This window comes from Egretta garzetta, unplaced genomic scaffold (genome assembly GCF_000687185.1).
Source record: "Egretta garzetta isolate BGI_Z169 unplaced genomic scaffold, ASM68718v1 scaffold9, whole genome shotgun sequence".
NCBI lineage: Eukaryota > Metazoa > Chordata > Aves > Pelecaniformes > Ardeidae > Egretta > Egretta garzetta.
The window spans coordinates 1,261,228-1,284,980 of record NW_009260763.1 but is presented as its reverse complement, the minus strand read 5'-3'; the positions used below and the strand labels follow the sequence as shown (position 1 = coordinate 1,284,980).

At 36.4% G+C, this 23,753-nt stretch overlaps 1 protein-coding gene across 1 annotated transcript in view; it reads left to right on the top strand.

Moving 5' to 3' along the window:
- The window catches only part of BCKDHB (branched chain keto acid dehydrogenase E1 subunit beta), a 135,425-nt gene extending 111,940 nt beyond the window's left edge, over positions 1-23,485 (top strand). Inside the window, exons 9-10 of the mRNA XM_009646075.2 lie at positions 18,103-18,255; positions 23,299-23,485. Of these exons, the coding sequence (XP_009644370.1) occupies positions 18,103-18,243 (141 nt within the window). The 3' untranslated portion in view covers positions 18,244-18,255; positions 23,299-23,485. The remainder of the gene's footprint in view (positions 1-18,102; positions 18,256-23,298) is intronic.
- Positions 23,486-23,753: the final 268 nt, after the last annotated feature.

The following is a 23,753-nucleotide window of genomic DNA, read 5'->3' as shown; positions in this document are numbered from 1 at the left end:
ATCTCTGTCATACCGTGGAGTTATGGGCATTTCTAACATTTTGTATAAAACTTGGTGGTAGATATTTAAGTCTTTATGTAGGCTAAGAAAACCATGAGTTGTGTTGCCTTTTTTTTTTTTTTTTTTTTTTAGTGAGAGAAGTATCCCTTTTACAGCAAAACAGAATTGTTGCCTACAAAACCATTTTTCCCTGCAGCAGACTGACAAACAAAACGTTCAGTATTGTAAGTCACCAAGTCTACATGTTGCTACCAATGGGAAGTTAAAATTAAACCAAAATCTTTGCAAAGGATATGCTGCAGAAGGATATTCCTTTCACTGGAATAGTGATGCAAGACTTCAGTGTCATCGTAGCAAGATTCCTGAAAAATGTGCCTAGATATGTCCTGTGCAGCTGCAGCATCTTGTTATGACCTAATTTCTTCCTCTGTTCTGCTGTGATCATATGGGTGAACCATACATGTATGAATGTTATTTGGCTGAGAATAAGAAATACTGAATATAAAAAGCTAGCATTGAATATTCTTGTGTATACTGTAGGTGTCAAGATGAAGTCCACGGTATATGTGTATGCCTGAGTCAACCACAGTATATATTGATATTGATGGAATTAATGTGATTATATGCTAATAAATATATTGATGAGGTTATGCTGTATCCAGTCTCAAAGGGCAGAAGCGAAAGGAGCGAAGACGTCTCTAAAAATAGGAGTTGTGACACCATATGTTGCTATGCATTGAGTCAGCAAATTGTTCCCACTTATTCAGAATGCCTCAGATAAGCAATTTATCTTCAGAATGTATTGAGAATGCTTCAGATGAGCAAGGAACCTGGTAAGTAATACAGAAGCAGCAATCCAGTGTTATTCAAAACTGAAATTACCTCATCGATGTTGCATTCCCAACAACTACCCTTTAGAGGAATCCTCCTTGGTTAAACCCAAATTGAGAAATCTAATTTCCTTTGAGCCAAATTCCTCTAATCTTTATGTATTTAATCACTGTGTCTAATTCAGAATACTAAGAAAAGGATTTCTCATATAAATAAGTGTGACAGGTTTAAGTGACTAAATGTGGGTGTTATCGTCTTTGCAAAAGTTGTAAAGAATCTCCTACAATTATTTATATGGTAGAAGTTCTCTGATTTAGCTTTCAGTATGAAGATCTGAACTTCTCCCATTTTCATATGGAGTTTTGAGCTACTGGAGGGAAACATCTAAATACTACATGTAACATCACCTACAGGTTTAGAAGTGCACAGTGTTACGTGCGTGGATCAGTGTATTCTGTTAGACATCTTTCCTTATCAGGTTATCTATATGCACGCATTTTTTACTTGTATAAGGTTAAGAAATGTTGCCTAACTGGATTCTGTTCTTAGGAAATGGTAATTTCCATTAGCAGCCTCATTTGAGAAGCCAATGGGTTAACCTAAAACATGCTGAAGTGACTTTATAGGCACAACTTCAGAAGTTATCAAGTCACCTAATGAATGGCATTTTGTTTTCTTCTCTAATTTGTTTGATTACATGCAATCTTCAATCACTTTTAAAGCTGACTATTACACCAACTTTGAATTCCAGCAGGTAGTCAAGAAACTTGAAAGATCTGAAGACCTTTCGCTATCTGTGTACTGACAACATACAAAAATGTTGTCCTGTATTTTATGTCCATAAAGAATTTATCACCTCTGGCAGTTGATAAGGACTAAAAAAGAGAGGGAAATATAGATGGATTTTTAAAGTTACATTGTCTCATTTACTGTTATCAATGGACACTCTTACTAGGTACTATAGTTTTTTTTATTGGTCCAATCTGGTATTAAATGGCTTCCAAAAAAATTCTGTTTAACTGTGAACATTTGTCTCATCTCTGCAAGTATCTGTGTAAAGATAGCCACTGCAGTGAGATGGCATGGATTGGAATTTTTCTACATAATTACTCAAGTAGGATTAATCAAAAAATGACATCTCTAATCCATTCGCTCCAGGCTTCCTTCCTAGTCAATAAGAGTAAACGTCTTCAAAGGGTGGCACATCTCATTTTACAGTAAATCTCCCTATGGAAAGATTTGAAACTTTTTAACAGTACCTGAGAATTAAAGATACTGTTGAAAGTCTCCTAAAATAACTATCTCCCTTACAAGAACATAAATAGCATTGCACATCCAGCCTCTAATCTGTCAATGCAGATTTATGGTAATTGGGAATATGCACCTTAAAGCTGCTCGGCTACTTTGCAGTGTTAGCAATCTGTCTGCAAGGTAGATTGCCATTGTCTCGCCGGCTGTATTCTAAACCACCATAGGTTTTATGTATTTTTTAAAAATAGTATTAAAGTTTTTATTTGCTTTTGGTTTTAGTGTGAAATATTTTGGGTTTTTTTAGTTAAGTATTTACTTTTTAATTCTAAACAGCTCACAGCTTTTTTTCTCCTATTGTTCAGATTTATAAGTTGTCCATTACCATAGTAATATTCTGCAGTTTACTTAATTAAAACCCTTCACACCCTCAGAAGTGACCCATCCCAAAGGAAAATGTTTCTGTTCTTAAAGAAGCTGATAAATTTAACATGACATATAATAGCACAGAGAAGAGTATCTAAACACTGGTTAATTAGAGCTGAGAAATTCATGTATGTATTTCATATTCCCAATTTGGGGTTAAATAAAGCAGAAGGGAAGAAGTCTTGAAAACAGCTGTTTCGAGGTGCAAATGGTAGTCGTTTAGAAAAGTTATATCAAATAAGGAAGAAATCCTTCAAAAGACGTTTGGCTATTGGAAACCATTTTACACAGTAAGAACGCTGCAAAGCAGCAACGTGAGTTTCAGCGTGCTTTGATCCCCATGCTACAGTAAACCTCAGCCCTTGCTTCATTTAGTCAGAGGGTCTTCTAGGCTGAAGTTGTTTATTAACCGCTAAAAGCTAAGCTTTTTTTTCTCCATATAATTTGTGGTGACCACTAAAATAAGTAGAAATAGCTTGAAAAATTATATGCTGTTCAGAGAAAGCTGCTTAAACCTCTATTTTTGTAAAGCATTCAGAATAATATTGATTTTATGATGGATAGGAAACTATGCAGCCAACAAAACCCATAATTTCTGGAGTATCCCTGAATTCATAGCAGATACAAATAATGTGTTACATGTGAGCTTTTTTTCTGTGGCTTTTTTTTTTTTTTTTTTTTTTTTTTTTTTTTAACCAACCACAAAAGAAGACATTTGAGAGCATGTTTCATGTCTTGATGAAGACAAAGTGCTATGTCAAACACTTAAAGCTGGACCTTTGGTGATATAAACCCATGCCTGCAGTGTCTGCAGGGTTCTTTCTTACAGTTGTTAGCAGAATTGGTTGACTGTATTTCTACTGGCTGACACATGAAAAATCCAGAATTAATCTAGTCATCATACACAGGGAGAAAATCCCCGTAACAACTGCTGTACCAGTTGGGTTTTTCTCAACACTGGTTTTACGTCTTCATAGCTCTGAATTCCTTTCTAAAAGCATAAAGTACTTATGTTCTGCAGTTATCGTATTCTGATAAAAATTTGTGTCAGGGTGATGTTTTCTGAAACTGAATTTGTTACTGAATTTGCTGGGCTTTATATAGCAAGTGTATGTTGTGCCACACTGATCTGACAGGTTAGATCCTGACATTACAAAATCTTGACAGTACAAGAACTGCAAGATATATGATGAGATTGTAGAATGTTGGGCTCTCAAAAATGTTACCAAGTTGTAAGAGGCTACTAGCAGTGTTTCTTAAGACTCGGTTAGATCTTGATGCTCTCTTTAGTTTCTTAGTTATGAAAAACAGAGTTGGTGAGTCATAAAGTTGGTCTATTGTTAATATAGTAAAAATTCGAATCCTGTAATGAACTTAGATGACATTAAGGGTCTCAGGAGCAGAAACAGAATACAGTCTGATCAGGAAAAGTACAATGGTACATACCTAGGAACTAATAACTTTTTATTTTACATAAGCTTATTAATTGGGCAAAAGATGAAGAGCTAGTGTATCAGTTACCTTCTGCAGTTGTGTACCACCAACATCGTGCAGTTGGATAAAAAGACAAGTGCATTTGGAGAGGCCCTTACAGTAGAAATAGTAAGTACTTACTTCGTTGTAGAAGATAGCGGTGGGATCTCATGTGGAATATTGGAGGTAAGTGTGGTCAACTAGTTTTAAGAAAAAAGCATTGAAACCAGATGATGTGAGTGAGGAGCTGCTGGGGTAATCAGAAGCTGTGGAGAGCCTGCTGTATGAAAATAGCTTAACAGTGCCTGCCTTCCTCCCACTATCAAAACGAAGGCTACAAGGAATGTATGTCCTGTTTGTAAATTTACTGGGGAAATGGGCAAAGGTAACTAGCAGAAAAGCACCTATTTTACTAAAGTAATGGCGGGGAAAAATAATATATTAATGAATTTGAAGTGAATGGCTTGAAATTAGAAAAAAGAGTTTTAAGATCACCTGTCATACAGAAGGAGCGGGATAAAAAAAAACCCAGTAACTGTGGTATCACCACAGTACAGTACAATACAGTACAGTCAAATATGATCAATTTATGGTAGAAACTGTGGCCTTCTGTGATGGCAGAGACTGGACTTTGATTCTGAGACCTTGCCAAGCTTTGCGTCCTTAGGCTTTCTCAGAAGTTTGGGAAAGAAAAACTTCAGCTGGGCATGGCCTGGTGGTCTCATTTATTGAGAGGAAATCAGACACGTGGGCTGGTGGGCGCAGGAATATCCCTGACTGGATAACTGTTGTTTAAAAATGGGGTTTGGTTTTGTGGTTGCAAAGCTGTAAGAGCCCATCAGTGTCACTGCACCTAATCCCTGACTTCTGCCATCAGTAGTGACTTTATGTGATGGGGACCCTGATCTGAACAGCAGTGGGTTTGGCCAACACCTAAGGAAACAGACCTGAATAAAAGCTCAGACTTCCACAGAATTCTGCTTTTTGGTTTCATTCTTTATGCGTCCCTTTGTATATCATATACCGCAGTCTCTGTGATTGCAAGTGGCTAGAGTTTATGCTACTGTATTATTACAGTACTGGATACAGGGCGAAACAAGAAGCCCCACGTGCTTCAAAAAAATGTTAAATATTGAAAAAGTCAGTTGACATAGAGACCTTTAATTCTCAAACCATCCTGCTTGAATAGAATAGCTCTGGATTTTTTTATTTCGGGGGAAGGAGATTAGGGTTGCTGTTCACTAATTAGCTTCACAGAATCAGACCTTGTAAATAGTAAAATAAACTGCATTCATACTGTAGATCTATTTTATATTTGTGATATTGAATGCCATCTCTTAGTGATCTCCACTGCTGTAAAATACAGCTTGTGTTGACAGATTAATCTCAGCAAAAATGTTACTTACTGAATAAACTGAGAAAGAACTTCCTAACATATTTACATGAGGGAAACATTTTGATTTTTACTGTTTAGCAGTCATGTAGGGGGAAAAGAAAATCTCAGCTTGAACTGGGTTGCAGTTTCCTTTTATCAATAGCATATTTTTACATTTCATTCATGGTGTCTGTACTTTGAGTTTGTAACTGAAAAGAAGAAAATTGTGCTTCATGGTGCTTCATGGTAACTAAGGCAGCTGTGTAGTTATTTTACTTTTCGCTCTGTTTCTTCATTAAGAAATTTGCTATACAATTGATAACGTTGGTGGAAGAGAGAGATTAGGCTGCGTAAAAGATTTATAGTTTCAGCTGTAAAGCAGGAAGTTCATTAGTGGAGTGAAAATTAAAATTTCATAATTGATTTAGCATAAAAGTAAAGTTCGCATCATAATTTTAAGTATGAAATTTATTTAAACGGCCAGATCTAAAACATGGACCAACTTAAATACTTGGGTTTAGTCCAATGAAAACTTCAGAGACTCCTAGAATATGCAATTAACCTCTACCATTATGTCTCTCTGTTGTATAAAAATAATTAATTCTGTTGTCTGTATTTCTGTTCTTAAATGTTGCTGGACATTGCACAGGTCCCATGCATTTGTTTTTCTACATGCCGTTCGTTGACACTTCAAAATCGGGTCAATAACTTTGAACTGTTAATTCTGGGATAAAGGTAAACTAAAATTTCATAGCCTCTGAAATATATTATTCCTGGTCTTCATTTTCAGACCAGTTTTTAAATTACGAGATGTGATGCTAACTGTTTTAATAGTTTCATTAAACATTTCAAAAGGAAAGTGTTTAATGTGCAGCATATTTCTTGGTCTTTTGTAAGAGAGTTGCATTAACTTTTTATAGCTGGAAACATTAGTAGTATTAATTTTTTATTTTCTTAGAGATTTTGGTTTATTTTTTGTTTTGATGGGGGTTTTTTTTTACTTTGTTGGCTGGGCCAAGGAGAGTAATACCAAGTTTTCTTTACAGTAGAAAGCAATGTGTTTATGTGAAGAGTAATTTAGGAAATGTAGTGAAAAATCATCAAAACTATATAAAAAAAAATGCATCTCTCTAGGAAAGAAGAAAAGTTAATTATTGTAAGAAAGTTGAGCATAACCTGGTATACAAATTTGAAGTTTGTATGATCAAATAATTCTTTCATGCTTTTTTAAGTCAGACTGCACCCAAAAGCTGAGTCTCCAGTATGGTTCATTCAGTGTTTCTAAGTATTTTTCTGCATAATCCTTTTACTTTCTGTAAAACCTCATTGAATTTCTCTCCATTCAATTTTTTACACTTTTTCTGTAGAATAAAAATTACCTCTCCATACTTAACAGTCAGCTTTCCTAACAGTTAATTTTGCCATTATACACGAGGATATAATATGCAAGTTAAAGCTTTGTACTATAATACTTCTGCCTGTGGGTTTGAATTGCCGAGCAGCTTCCTATAAATTAAACATGTAAGTAAAAAATGGCAGCTTGGTTTAAAGAATACGCTATAAAATTCCTTATACATCTGTTTCAAGTAATCTAATATTTCCCCCCTGCTCCAAGTCCATTTTACAAAGCCGATATGTTTAAAAAACGCTGTGGAAAAATAGTAGGTAAGGCCCAACCTTTTCACGGGTGGATTAGATATTTCCTTTGTACTTGCCTCTCCCTGGTTGCCTGGCCAAGCTCTGAGTTTGTACTGGAGAAGTGTCCGGTGCTGGTCAGAGGGACAGCATTGTCCTCATTGTGCTGTCCCAAAATGCTTTGGTATAAAATGGGAAATATGCTGGTTTAAATTATTTAATAACAGCGGTTGAAATTGCATTTCCTTTGAATTTCATTAGTGTGTGTTGAGTGAAGTCCTTCTATGAGGATTTTACTGTGCCAGATATGTAGATTGACAAGGCTGTTATTGCAAGAATCTCTCAGCTGCCTAAGCAGCTGTAAAAATAAAAATACCACTCACTGGCTATTAGAACTCTTAGCAGCAAATCCTTTCAGTCACTTCTGGCATGCTGAGATTATCCAGAAGATGTTTTTGCAAAATACTTAAATAAGCAATTAGAATGGTAGGTGATAAATGATGATCTGAAAGTATAAAATCTGATTATATTGGTAGGGTATTTCCAGCTTTGTGACTGAAAGCTGTAGGTTGTAATTAGAAGCAGGATGATCCTAACTTTAAAAGCTTAACGAATGTTTATTATATTCCTCATTCATGTGGAAAAACGACTTGTGACTTGCAAACATTTTCACATAGGAATAATTTTACGCAGGCACTTTAGCTCCATTGATTTCACTTGGATTATTCACCTGTGTTAATGTATGTGTAACAGTTTGCAGGATCATTGACTGAACAGATGAGTTAGTAATGCCAAGGAACCAAATAACGCAAGTGTCTTCAGATACTCATGGGCTTGGGAAGTCATTCTAACTGTCTGTGGGGCTTAGGGTTTGCTTTTAGAAAATATGCGGGTGCCGGTGCAAATATTCATAATGGCCACTTCAAGAAAGTACATGGTAAACTTGGAGTATCCTATAGAATAATGTACTTTGTAGTGAATGTGCTGTAAGGTTGTTTGCTACTCTACAGAAAAAAACCCCAAACCACTTCCATTAAAAAAATGTCATATTTTGGGTATATACTGTATACCATATGTAATTTGTAGGAAAAACCTTAGATTGTTTCAGCTATGGTGTAGCAATAATTGCCTAGGAAAAAAAATAGTATTTCTAGTACTTGTAGCAAAAAGATGGGAAGTGATCATCTAGTGGATTACAATTAAATATCAGAAAACTCTACTTGCCAAATAGCATTGTTATGGTTCGTTTAAGGCACTAGCTTATTCTAGCAATCTGGAAGTCATGTTACATCCTCTCAAGCTTATCTGTCTTGTGCCATTTATTTCATGGAGAAGAATCATGCTGGCTGCTGCACCTCACGCCCTAAACAATGCAAATTATAAATTTACTGGGAGGAACATGATTTCTGTCCGTGTGTTATTGTGAATGAATAGTTTTCAATTCCAGTGCTTGACTCCACCAGGTTGGATTTAAATTGTGTAAAATTTCCATGACAGTCTTAGCCTTTTTGCATAAAACATAGGATGGGGTGGGAAGAAATGAAAATTACTTTTTATTCATTTGCTTCCTCATGTGGGAAGGATAAGCTGTTTGACATAAACAGAAGGGCTTTTTTGTTTGGTTTGTGGGAATTTTTTTGCTTTGCAAATAACTTGGAAATGCAGTGCTGATTTTTTTTGTGCAGTTCTACCACCAAGACAACTAAGCGACTGAGCAAGGCTCTAATCCCGACAGCTTCAAGTTAATGCTGTTGCCGTGAATGTTTGTTGGAGTGGTTGTGTTGTAAACATGATAGAGAATTTAACAACCAGTATCAGTCTTGCATTGGGTTATTAAAGATAGTCTTCATTTGTGAAGCTGGCCAAAATGAAATTTGAGGGCAATCTTCAAACCAGGCTATGAATGAGCACCTAACTGCATCAGGCAGCCATTGCTAAGATTGCCGGTGTTGTCTCAAGCAGTGCAAATAATGAAGCCCAAAAGAGATATAAGATAAGTACAAAATGAAATACCCTTGGGTCCATACAAAAGTCTTTATTGTGTAACAGGGTTGTGTTATGTAAATGAATAGTGATGAGGCCCTGTGTAAAATCTCATATAGGTAAACATGTCTTCTGTCAGCAAAAAAATATTGAAGCGAAAGAAGTTAGTTTCAGTTCTCCCTCTTGGAAATTTCAGAACCTTTTAAATTCACAGTGAATATTTCAGAAGCAGTGATGTTATTTACCTGGAAGCAGTTTGTTGCAGTGTAAGTGAGATACAAAAGTATCCACCTTTCATAAAAGTATAGTACATATAGATTTAAAAAAATGAAATCCAGCTCATAGCAAGGAGTCTGTTCTGAATTTCTGGTCAAATCCTCTTTCAGAGTGTTTACAACTTACAGAGGTACAAGTGACAACAAAGACAACATTATCCTCATTTGTTTTGCTTGTCTAATTATGCATGCTCTTTTCTGTGAAATGGCAGTAATGAGCTTAACAGAGTAAATTGGTTATTTTTTAATATAAAGAAATCACAAGTGGTCTGGAAAAATATGCAACAAAAACATTTTTCAGTGACTTGAATTAAAATATCCTTTCAGTGTCCTTAGTTTCATCAGCTAATGATGTGCCAGGAGCAAAACACGCAAATACGTAGCTGCAGTGAAAGTCAATAGAGTATCCAGGATTACAGAAAAATAACATCTGGGATGCTCTAGATACTAATTTTCCAGAAAAAAAAGTGCATTTAGTATTTCAGTCAACTTGGGGATTCTTTACTTCCACATGACAGAAAAAGAGCCTGTATTAACAGCACGGGCTTGCAAGACATGGTGTGTGGCCACCCCGTAGTTGCTATAGTGACCTAACATCATCTTATAGGATTGCAGTTATGGCCATAGCACCAAAAAGTCTGTCCTGCCTGAAGAAAGCAGTTTCAAAACCACTTTATTTAGTACATAGGAATGTTTTTATTCTTACAAGTCAGGGTTACTTCCACTTGTGTTATTTTCCTTTTACATTGCTTGCAATTGAAACATCTTTTTGTTCAAACGCCTTCAACAGTGATTGGGGAACCTTTTAAGTATGTGGTGTATAGTAGAAATAAGTTTTCTAAAAGCGTGTGTGTGTCGTAAAGAAGGAATTTCTATTAACTGTCACCATCCTCCCCACCCAGCCCTGTGTTTCTTTTGATGAAGACAACATTTAAAGTACATGTGCTTTCTTTTCCAGTAAATGTATTAATACAGAGAATACATACTTATCAAACTTCTTTTTGAGTTGTGTCTCATAACACAACATCTCATAGACAATTTAAAAAAGGTTTAAGTAATAAAGTATTCAGGTATTAAACCAGCATTAAGTACTACTCTTAAAATGTTGCATTATGTTGTATATGCCTGGATTCTAAAAGTGCTGTGGTCAGAAATACATTCATTGCTAATAGATTCGGTGCTCTTGATTAAAAATAGCTGAAGTAGATTCTTATTTTAACCTGATGGATTTAAAAGGGATGTGAATTGTTTGGAAATAATTGTGTTCATTTTATGTTACAATACTTTATCTTTTGCATAGTAAATTTGACTTCATGTATAAATATTGGTTTTTGTGATTCGGTTCTACAAAGACAGTATTTACCATTGATTGCTTTTTAATAGTAAGAAGCCAGCAAATTACACAGAATGGACTATTTTTCCCTTAAGTGCCTCTTTATTTTTTTAACCGCTCATGTATTTTGTAAGTAAAAATATTATCTGTTTGGCAATCATAAGATAAATCATTTTAGCAGTGAACTATTTCCTTGTATTTGACAATATATTAATTATATAAATTCAAAGAACTGGTAACAAACAAAGTGAATCAGTACAAGCTATGCTAAGTTGTAAACGGATTGTTTTAAAGGAGTCGCAAAAAGGAGAAAACTCTAGAAGTCAAATGTTCACAAGATATAACTGCAGAGTTCTCTGCGGAAAAATCGTATCGCTGTTGTTACTATCAGGAAGAGATTTATAGAAATATTTTAGACAAATATGGCTAAGCTGTTGGAAAAAAAATGCTCCCTCTAAAAAAAAATATGTATATATATCTCTCAACTTGAAAACCTCTCATAGAACTCATGTAGCTCATAGAAGTAACTGCTGCTAAGAATGTAACTTGTATATGTTGTCAAAGCAAGCTCTGTTTAAAATTTGTAGCATTTGGGGCTTGCAGCTGTCAAGGAAAGTACTGTGCTACAATTGTGAGACATATGAAAACTGCACATGCTTGGCTCTACTGTTATTGAAAGCAAACTGTTCAAATTGGATTATTTTTTTTCTTTTAAGCAGAAACCGAAGAAAAAGACCTTAATCTATATTTAGTGTCAGCTTTATTGCATGAAATCCACCTTTCATAAAATGGGGTTTGATTGATTGACTAACCCTTTGGAAAGCTTCTTTTGAAAATCTTTAAGCTTTGACGTAAAAAGTAGTTTTGGTTGTAAAAGAGCTCATCATGCTCATTATTGCCCTATAGTAGGATTCATTTCATTCTTACAATAGGAGGTAATTTACAGATGAAAATCCATATGGGGAAGTAATAGATAATATAAATGTAACAGGCACCTACAAAGTGATATGAAATAAGATTTCTTAACTGTTTGAGCCCCACACTTAAATTGGTGACAACAGCAAAAATAAATTGGAATAAAAATATCAGAACAGAAAGTGAAACTCTAATGTGATAAGAGTTTTCTCCCTGAAAAGTTCTTCTAATAGATATGTGGTCTTTTAAATTCTATAATCTATAGATGAGATGGCAAAATTCAGAGTTCTAACTGACAGAAACCACAACTGAATTAAACCTTTGCAACTAGTTACTGAGCTTCTGGGTCTAAATGTTGTAGTTATTGTCAGCAGAAAAATAAGCAGTCTTGCATGAAAAAATGTTCCTACAGTTTGCCTTGTGTAATGGACCTTAACCTTATGTTTAGTCTTCTTTTTATTATAATAGCTATAATACCAAAAGAAATATTAAAATTTTTATCAAACTCTGACTATTCATATTAGTCTTTAAAATCAACTTTTTGTTTATCATCCTACAGAAAGTAAATTCCTGTATTGAAAAATGGAGTTGTAAAATCAGTGTTCTCATATAGCAGCTCTGTAGTCATGTGATATTCTTGCAGCTTTTAATTTTTTTGAGTACCTGTATTGTTGCAAAATAAGAATAGCATGGGAGAGACCCCGGGACATAAGATGTTGCAGAAATAATTGATTTTTAAAGGAAAGTTTTCTCACCTTAGGGAGGATTTAAAAATAAAAAAATATTTCCTTTTTACTAACTTTGATCCATGTCAGTCTCCATCCAGAGAAAAATGAAATACATCCAGAAGATATGGAAATAATGAAAATAAGACCAAAATAGAATAATTAAGGGGAAAAGTATCAGTTTGGAATTGTCTGTCTTGCTAGCTACACATTAAGTAGTCTCATTTGCTGGGACTTACCAAAGTGTTTGCATATGGAGGCTTGTTTAGAATATGGAATGATAGATTCCCTTCAGGGAAAGGAAGGTCTGGAGCAATAAACTCTTTAACTATTTTCTTGCTTGGCCAGATGCCTAAAAGCACTTCCCCTAAACTTTAGACCAGGTTGCTTTATTTTTCTGTCCGTTGCAGAAGGATGAGTAATGTTTTCCTTCAGTAATGCCCAATAATGGACTTGTTTTCTTATTTTATCCTTTTTGTACAATTGTCGATCCCTATAAATGCCTGCAATTCTCGGTTGTACATGTTTTAAAGAGTTTTACACTCAGAACCCTGATTTAGCAATGAGTACCTGAATCTTTTGATAAGAGTAAAATATACACTTACATAAAGCAAAAAAAATAAATTTGGATAAGATTTTCCATATCAGCGTACTAGAATATTATGATTTGGAGAAACAGGGGGAGTGTACCCAGTACTAAAGGATGCATTTCAAATACGATCATGCAGCATCTAGCAAGCCCTTAATTTTAGCATCTATTCTAAAAATGAAGGTGTAAGGTTGTTTTGATTGGTGCATGTGATACATTTGACTGATTGCTGTGAATTTCAAGAGCAGATTTTCAGTGGGACCTGTGCTCTTAAGTTGTTTTGAAAAGTCTTCCCAAATGTGTATTAATCATCAAATGTCGAGATGAAATAATGTGACCAATTAAAATGCCTTTCTGTAGTAGAATAATGTATTTTCCAGGAGGCTTCAAGTGAAATTCAGGCAAATGAAGGTAATTGGCAAAGGTCTTATTGAATAATTGAGGCCAGAATTTGATCTCTGTAGTTAGGAAGCAGGCAGAACAATGATTTAATATTTTGCCTGAATTTTTTTAAAATGAAGACAATTTGGATATATTAGACTAATAACTACATCTGTTCCCTCATAAGCATTTTTTTTTCTGACAAAATAATTGTTTACTTCGGTTGAATTTTGGAAGTTAGTGCATATTCTACTAAATAAGTATGACTTTTTCATACTGATTTTCAAAACTGCATTTAAAACATTTTACACTGAATCAGAAATCCCATACCTAGTAATCTTTACTTCCAAAACCATTTAATTTGTAAGTTTTTTCCTAAGGTCTTTCCTTGAAAGATGTCAGATTGTTTAAACAGCCTCTTTGAAATATCCAGGGACTTATTGAAGGCTGTAAGCTTGCATTCTCCTGTTGTGCAAGAGCGCTTTGGGCCAATACTGGCCCTTATACATCCAAGTAGTGTGGAATAAATCCACTTAATTTAAAATTTTGATCTTCTATCACTCTTTTCAGTACTGTGGTAGACTTGTTCTGATAGGCTTGTATAGTGGATGTCTGCTAATTAATCTTAAAAAGAGCTGGACGTTGTGTATCAAATATTCTCAGTCATGTTCCTTTACAATGTGGCTGCACAGGTGCAAAAAATCTGGCACAGCCATATGTACAGCAGATGGGACAGTGTCAGATTTGGGGTGAGGTGGACTCTTGTTTCTCCTACAGCCTAACTTTTAGCAGGAGGTGTGAACAAGAATCCGTATAAGATAGGCTATTTGATGGGCTGGTCACCTGAGTTCAGTGCTCTTCAAGCTCAAAAGGGAAGATGAGTTAGAAATACTTCCATAGACTGTATAATTTTTATATTAGGATATAAATCTTGCTAATGCTATGAATTTTCAGAGTGTAATGCCATCTAATGAAGAATTTCATCTCAGTTGCTCACATTACAGTTATTAAGTTAATGCCATTAAGCAGGCAGTTTCATATGCTGTAACTTTGTGAAAAAGTTTGGTTTGATTTGGATTTAAAGGACACAACTGAATATATTGTCCCATAAATTAGGACTGATTTCAAAGGTAAATCAAAACCCTATGAACTAGTGAACTTTAGTTGTATTTTTAAAAAAAAAAAAAACTGGCTCCAAACCTAATTATAGATTGTTTTAAGTAAAGACCTCAGTCCTACAAGAGACTTGCTGCATATCTAGATGTATCTAAAGCACAGCTCGTAAAGTGGTAGTATCTTCTATCAAACCACCTTAAATGTTTGTAAAAAAAAAGACACCATTTCCCTCTGAATCTTCTTATTAAGATATTTCCTTAAGCTTGTTTTCTGTGACTGTTTATGTGTAAAATGTGTGGATCTGTGAAAAAAAATTTTTTTTTTTGGAGGACCAAATACTTAGTATGCGGCAGGAGTATCACTGTGATTCTGTGAATAAATATAGCTGTCCTACTGTGAGCATGGTGAAAGTCATAAAAACATGAGCTTTATTATGTTTTGAATGAGAATCGTGATGCCAAGGTCAAGTGTTTGCCAAGCTCTTAGCAAGATCAAGACTCTTGTGTCTTTACTTCAACATTGTAAAGTAAAAGTGCATTTTCTTGATTGTTTTCAAATACCTTATTCTGATGATAACTTTATACTCCACCTTTTGGATTATGATTTTATTTCCACTCTCTAAAAAAAAAATCTTAAAAGCTTTTATTCTTTGCAATTTGCTCTTACCAACATTCTCACAAATAGTCAGTAAATCTGTACATTAAGTAGCATCAACTGAATCGTCTTCATTTTGCTAGGTCTGCCGCGTTTCTGTTGTTACTGAGGTCATTGACACTGAGAGACTTACTCCAGTTGGTTCCATAACCAGCACATCACCTGACCCAAACTGGCATCTGTGGAATGCATGTGTCAATAATTTAACGATCCTCTGCATAATAACATATTCATGTGTATTGTATTTACCTATGGCTTTAGGTATGGCTGCTAAGATAAAAAACACATTGTAAGATGATCTTAGAATAGTGGGGTGGACTAGATGGTCTGTGGCACTCCCTTCCAACCCAAACCATTCTGTCGTGGTACTCTAAAAACTGTAAGCAGTCATTCAGTGCATCATTATACAAATTTTATCAGTTTGCTGCGGGAAAATTACTTTTTCCATGATAAACTGTTACAATGTGAAATTCTGGGTGTGACACTGCTGCAGTCAGAGCCACTTGGCTGTGAACCTTTGTGAATCTGTGTCGACTTCAGTCAGATCATGTGCAAGCAGAGAGTTTCTCTCACAGATTTGACTGATGGCTTGGGTCTGGGTTTTTTCTGCCTCTGAAGTATTTTACTCATACAGTGCAATAACTTAGTTAAAAATCTGCACGCACCCTTACCTCTGGAAAAATAGTAGTAAGAGTAATTTTGTATATACACATACACATGCACGCAGAGAGTAGCTCAGACTAAAGAGTTCTGCACCTTTCTTGGGCTGTCATTCTTGGACTGTATCTGATAGCACAACACTCTGCTCATCTCGGCTTCACTCTCTGAATTCCTCACCGAGGCAAGGGAATCCACAGGACTCTCTAGATGCTGTACGAGTTTCAAAGAAATAGGTGTATGCTCAAATTGAAAGCAATTGCTGAGTTTTAAAATCCCAGAAGGGGTGCTTGTAACAGCTGCTTTGGGTTCTCCTGGAGGAAAAAAAAATACTAAGTGGAGTTTTGGAAAGTCTTATGATTTAATTTTTATTCTGAATTAAATAGAAGGCCAATAGCATTAATAAATATGCATGCTTGCAACTATTCTAGATGGCTTGGGCTTGCCAGCTGAGATTTGTATTTACAGCCAAGCCTGGGGGCTCATTCAGGGCAGGGTATCACCCCGCCTGCCAGTCGCGGCTCACATTTCTGTCTGCTGCTGGGGCTGCTGAAGCTGCAGTGCTGCTCTCTGCATGGATGTCCAATGTATGGACAATGCTGCGGCAATTATTTTCAGTGAAACTAATGAACTTTCTCCCCAAGGTTCATTTGGGATGAGCTGTTATCACAGAGCTGGTTATGATGTAAACCAAAGGTCTCTCCTAGGTAGCGGTCCTGCGTCAGGTACTCTGAAACAGCAATGCAGGACTGGAAGGCTGTGGGTCTAGAATATACTTACATGTTTTGGTATAATGCAATTTCCTAGGTGGTCTGGGCAGTCAATCTCGGGATGGTCCAGAAACTATTACTTTGTCTTACTGGGCAGTCACAACATGGGAACCAAGGACTGATTTATATCAAAAATATCTTTGCCAGCAGGTCGGGGTAGAACATCATGATCTACCCCATGGATAGGTAAAGTATTTAGTACCCTCGACTTCCCAGCATTTAGTACTAATGTGAACCTTTCACTTTACAAAGAAAAGCAAAGGAGTGCCTGAAAATGGAGCTCAAAAAATCTTTGTATTGTTTGCGTATGTTTTTACCTCAGGGCTATTCAGACTCTGCAGTTTTCTAGGTGAATTAATTTACTATTAAATGTAATGACACTGAATGCAATCACACAACCTCTTGGACTTCTTACTTCCATCTATCTTCCAGAAATGCACCACCTCACAGTGCACCGAAGTGGTAGCTGGAGCAAAAGGTTATAATCTCAGTGTGTTACGAGTACCTTCTGTGCTGCCCAATATCGTGATGTATAGAAAGCATAGTAAGGTAGAGTTAGGCGGCCATGGACTGCAAGGCAACGTGCATTCAAAACAGCTCATCAGTCTGAGAAAATACTTAGCACTTTGCTGCAGAAAAGCACAGCTCTTTGACTGTTTTCCTTGTTGGCCTGGTGGAAAAGGACTGGTAGATAATTCTTCACCTTCCATTTTGCTGAGCCAAGTACAAGGGAAGCTGGCTAGGATGTCTCAGTTGCTACAGTCCATAAAGGAGAGGCTGGGAGGAGACATGTTTTGTCTCTTCATTTGTCTGCTCTGGAAAGCAAATAAAAACGCTAAAGATATGGGGAGAAAGGGAGCTGATAATTAGCATCAACATCAGTTGGCAAAGTTGTTTCTGCATCTACTTCTGGCAAATTTTCATGGTCCATGCCATCACTCCAGTACTTGAGAGTAGGAAGATCGAAACCCCACTAACTTATTTGGTTATTAAAGCTGGTAATGTTACATATATTTCCTCAGGTTACTTTCAGATTAGTGTGGTGTATTTGTAATACCTTGTGCTCTATTAGGTCGAATAATGAAACTCTCACAGTCCTTGTCAAATCTCGTCTCCAAACAGAACACGAATTGTGAGGTTTTGTGTAGAGCATGGATTTGACTCAAGGGTTAAAGGTATGCGAAGCCACTTGAGTTCAAATTCATAATGTCCATAACTGCTTAATGCTTCTCAGACAGAGTCTTAATAACCTAGGGGTTCAAAGAAGTCTGTGATGTTCATGTATCCAACAAATAACACAGTCGTAGATTATGTAATTTTTTATATGTTCAAAAGTAGCATAGGAAAGAAACTCACAGTCGTAGATTATGTAATTTTTTATATGTTCAGAAGTTGCTCCTTTGTTCCTAAAATATTTGTTTCTTGGCAGCACTTGTCTGGATGTATAGCAGATGTACTAAATATAACCTGCCTCTGATTTAATGCAGCACATATGTAGAAAATGAAAATAACATTAATACAAGTTGTTATTTTAATATGGACCTTTGGGCAAAAGGAAGCACTGTTCTGGTCTGGACTACTACTGCTGTGATATAAATAGAAGGTTTGAGTTTCCAGGACTGTCATTCTGGCAAAGTGCATTCGACCTCAATTTGTGATGCAAGACTCCTGAAAATAATGGCCTCACTAACATTTATTCTGTATTTCTGTTAATAGGAGGAATGCTTTTTGAATTTAGAAGCTCCTATTTCAAGAGTGTGTGGCTATGACACTCCTTTCCCTCACATCTTTGAGCCTTTCTACATCCCAGACAAATGGAAATGCTATGATGCTCTTCGAAAAATGATTAACTACTGAGCAATAGTACAGGTGAGAAATAATATCTTACACTGACAGTTTGCTGGTAAGGATTCTGACTGATTGCAAGTTTGGGGGCTAAAGTTCTACTCTTTAATTTAGTTATTTATTTATAACAAGATTTGCGTCTTATGGCCCTGGGCCTTTGGTCTTAAATACGTCTGAGTATTTTTAAGTAGTGCCATTGAAGTCAGTGTTTAAAATTAATTACCTTGCTTAATCAATCTGAAAATTAGATGTCTTATATCCCAAGAAGTGAAAAGAAAGTGAAATGAAAGGTGAAAGGAGTACTAATGCACAGAATATATTTTCACCTATATTAGAAGACTTACAGTTATTTCATAGGCAAACCATAGTATTACATTTTATCATTTTTCACTCTTCAGGCTGGCCTGTAATTCTGTGAGGTACTAATAAGTCCCAATTTACACTGAATATAGGCAGTGCATTGCAAGCATACACAGACCATTGAAAATACATGAAGTATCCATAGTGTCTTACAGTTCTGTTCAAATATAATTACAAGGCTTATATTTAGTATTTATTCTAAAAATAATTTTTCTTTATAATCTTTTATGTAATTTGGTCATGCTTGAAGATTTCTGTTTGCCCTTCAGGCACCAAATCTGTGAAATAATATATATTTCTATTTCATGTCTATTAATCACAGTCTGTAACATCTTTTGTCTTTAATTCATTTTAATATAATACTAAGTAGCATTAGTCTGTGCAGTGGCCAACAGGGACTTAGTATTGTGCGTTGCTGTGGTGTTTAATGACCAAAGTTTGATAGTTAAGAAATGTATCAACACATTCTTCTGTCTGCTTCCTTTACTTAAGTGAATCCAGTAGCCTAGGTTTTGATAGTGAGTCTTGATGGGTCTTGTACATTGGAACTAAAGAGAAAAGAAGACACCAGGCCTGTTTTCCTTTGGCATAAGGAGATCCTGTAATAGGCAGGCAGGGGATTTTTAGCTCTTGACACCGAAGATGGGAGGGCCAAGGTGGGCGCTATATTAGGGGCGCCCTCTTGTGTCCGTTTTACCTATGTGTTAAGCTGTGAATTAAATTTAGGGCCCGGGATAGAGGTTGTCAATACCTTAATGTTCATCTTGTTTATAAGCATACTTACTTTCAGGATGACTTTTTGCATTTCACTTGCTTTGTTTCCCTTGATAGCTGGAGTGCCTGTATGTGAACTGGGAACACTACCAGTGAGGCAGTGTCTCCGAAAAATAATGTAGTTCCATGTACAATATTTATCCAGAATCACCTGTTATTGACACACCAGAGCATTTCCTTAGGATTAAAAGTGAAGAATGTTGTGCTTTTTTTTGTAGAGTATGTGGTAAATGCTCTTGTTTTCATGACAGTTGTCCTTGCCTTTTATCTGAAGTAAATTAAAGAGTTATTTTCTTTTTAATTTGGCACCTCTGTAATAAAGTCAGTGAAGCTTTCCTAAAGAGAATGGGTTGTATCTGCTCTTTGAGGAGAGTTACTGGGCCATGCTAGGTAGCCTCTAAACTGTTCCTTCCCAAAGGAAACCAAAGGACCAAATATTCTTACCTCTGTGGAAGGAAAGGGAGACAAACCAAAGATATTTGCTGGTTCAGAGACTTAGTTTAATGCCCGTTTCTTCATAGGATGGTAAAGGGAGGAAGGCATGGGGAGAAAAAAGTGGGTTCTGAGATTGCATTGAATTTGCATACAATCCAATTTCCACACAGTGGAAGTCTACACTAAAGCTTTCCTGTGAAGGTAATATGGACTAAAATATGGAAAAGTCATCTGTATTCATATTTATATTTCTCTTGTGGGCTGCACCATGCACAAATATCAGAGGAGGTTATTGGCCAGCTGAAGACATGGATTTAGCATACCAAGGGGCAGGTTCACTTGGGCCTGTCTGGAAAACAGTGTAAAGGCAAGAAGAGACTGTTTTCTGGTTTGTCTAAGAAAACATCCAGATGGTGGGGCTCATAATATCATGTCTTTTGGTTGGTGTAGCTAGATATTAGCATTACAGAATGAGCAGAAGGTTTTTCTAAGACAGAACCTTAATGTGCCTTGTTGTAAGGCACATTTCAGGGGGGTATTCCCTTATTTTTCTCTGTGATATCGTAGGTAATTGGTCTTACATGCTTGACACAGCAGTTGTAGTACATCTCCGTCCTGCCATCTATTCCATAGAGTTTGCATATAAGGTAGTGCACTTATGTTTCTGAGAAAAGGAAGAGTTGCTCTGTATTTGCTTCTTTTTATACTCAGTGTAACGTTTATTAGTGCCGTTACTTGCCATCGGTCCGGGCTGATGAGGTTGACGTGTTCCAAACCACCTCACATGTAGGGAGACAGGGATATCCTTTCTCAGAAATGGCGTTACAGTTTGTGTGGATTTGAGCACAGCCGTAGTCTTCTGGATGTTAGAAAAGTTGGGCCCCTTCTTGCCCTACTGCTGGAGAGACAGAGGAGCTAGCAGTTCCCTGTGGTGAAGAGGGATGTAGGGCTGGCTGCTGAGTTACAGAAATGGCCAAGCTGGCTAAGTTGTTGCTTGGTTTATATTTCAAGTCATTTCTGTTAGATACAACCCCATGGTGTGGCTGGCTACCTTCTTCTTTTCCCCCCTTAATTGACAACTTACTATAAATTACTTCATCTGTTGCTTTCAGGCAGGTTGTGGGGAAAAAACCCAGGTGGTAATTGTCAAATATATCAGTGGTATATATCAGATAGTCCTTTCTAACGTGGCCTGAAATCTCTGTAGTTTGAGCTTAATTTCCTTAAGTCTGCAGCGATATGATTCCCTCCCCTTGTTGCTGGATAACACCAAGTTGTATAATGTTTCTTAGCCTACCACTGTTTGAAAGTCCTCTTCAGATCTGGAAATGGCTTCTATGTTAAAGCATGGGGATGCTAACTCCAAATTTATATTTACGAGTTACAGTATGCTTTTCTTGAAGTTATTGGTGTGTCGAAATCTTTCGGTCCTTATTCACACAAGTATTTCTCACTTAACAAAGAATAAATCTGCATCTTCTTTGAAAAACAAACAAAACCCTCCTGGAAATACGTTGGGCTGTGTGTGCAAATGTACCTCATACCCAGAAAGGTTCCTCTCAGGCACCTGAATTAATTTGCTACTTTGTGTCTGAGGTTAATGCAGGCTCTCAAGCTGGATACTACAGTCAATCATTTCTAAACTTAGCCTTATTATCTTAATGTACATTTGGTTTTATTCACCCTGTGTTGACAGTGTCTCGCACATGCATAGTTGCTTATCTGGAGATAGACAGTACAGATGGTTCTCCTGCTCAAAGGCAGCATTTGACAGGGCAGACTGTATGCCTCACCGGTGAGACGGGCAAGAGCAAAATCTGTATCTTTCAGCAGCTTCTTAGTTATTAAAATTTATAGCTGTGTTAGCTATAAAAGAAATAGCTTCCAGGTAGGCAGCTGTGTTCCAGATAACTCTTTGTAGTTGAAAAAAAGATAAAAAGAAAAGAAGCAGTGAGATTAGGATGGATATACATATCCTGGATAGATGGAACGGTGGCTGGCTGTTCATTTGGGGGGAAAAAAAAAAGATAAAATAGAAACAGAAGGAAACAGCCACTACAAATTTTATAAAACATACTCTTGTGATACACAAATATATTGAGGGGTGGCTGTAGCATAGAAATGACAAATAGCCAAGTGCTTTTCTGTTACCTTTTGCAGCTTTTTCTACCATATTTGCATATTCTGTTTTCTTGTCAAATTCTGAATTTTAAAGCTGTCCCTGCCAGGTGCCAGATTCCCTCCATGAGAGTGTGTGTATGCGCAGAGACACCATTACTGTTATGAATCGAGTCTCTAAAAATACAAAGTTATCATGCTGAACTTCATTACGGAACTATTTTATGGGAAGCTTAATCTTGGTGCTTAAAGGTTAGGGGATGATGGGGGGGGGGGGTGTTGATTTAAATTTATTTTTCTTTCCAAGCATGTATTTGAAGTTGTATTTCAACATCCAATACAATTTGCTCAGAACCAGTGCTCCAGTTGGGACAGCCTTGCAAATGACAGCAATGCTTTCCCTTTCTTGACCAGTAAGTTGTGCTGGGAAACAGGAAGGGACCTGATAGATACTTCGGTTAGTAATTGTTCTTGGCCCTCCTGGATATTAGGCAGGGGTTCATACAGATTCACTTGAGGCACAGGAAAATTAGAATTCCTCTCCCTGTTTGGTAAATAAAATATGAGAGACTGTGCAAGATCATTGCTTTTTAACCTGAGACTAACAACCAGGTGTTTTTCAACACAGAATCCCAAGTGTGGCAGGCTAGACTGCCTGCCTTTTGTAACGCGCTGTCTGTAGCCCACCAGTATGAAGAACCTCCGTAGGCTTGAGTAGGACGCAACATTCCTAGTTTATAATGTTTTTCCACTGGATGGCAAAAATCATGAAAATGGCCAGTGAATCACGTCTGGCAGCCAGTGAGTAGTCCAAAGACAAGATAACTGTCTCCCAGTGCCATGAGTTAGTCTGTTAGTATGGCTGTTACAAGTCTATATTTGCATTCAAACCTTGCTGAGGATTCATGCAAGATCAAGAGTAATGAAATTATCTTTAAAAAAGCCTATAAATAGGAGCGGTATTGACTATAGTGTTTGTTGTTTTTTTTTTACAAGATCCTTCTTCACTGAAATAGTAGATTGATGGTATATCTAGTAGAGCTTTAAAAAACCAACACATAACACTGCTTAACATGCTAGAGTGGAAGACATTTCATCGTGAAGTTTTTGCATAAATGGTGGTAATTAGTGTTGTCTTGACACTAGATATCAGTTGCAGCATTTCTAATTTCCCTGTGTCTACCTTGGCAGCTTTAAAAATTTAATATAGTTTTTAATACATAATAAGGAAGTATTTTGTTGTAGTTCACACACCTTAAGGTTAAGACAACATTATAAATTTAAAAAGTAAGATTACCATGGAGGGTGCTGAGTGGTTAAGTTGTGGATATTACTTTCAGCCTTAAGCTTTGTAATTTACTTTGTCATCTTCTTCTGCAGAGATGAGAAGAACAACATGGAAATACAGAAGCTGCCTTCAAAACTCTTGACACTTTACTCAGATCTTTTGGGTTTGGAATTCACATAGCAGACTGTTTTCTCTGAACTCAACTATCCTTAATATTCATCTTGGCTATTCTTCAGAAAGTTCAAATCTTCCTTAATTATGAAATCAGCGATGGGCAGGTGATTGCTATAATAAGTAGTTTCAGATGTATTTAAAGATATTCCAGATGTTGTATGAATGTTACACATTGCCATGCTTCACTAGGTTACATCTCTAAACTTCACTGTGTAAATATTAGAAGCAGGATTTTATTCAATAAAACATACTATGCACATGTTGTCTCTTGGTTTTGTTACTGGCTTTGGGAAAACCCAAAGAGGTTATTTGAATGTGACTCTATTTTCAACAAAATAAACCTTAGGCAGCCAGACCAGCTTGTGTCTGGTCT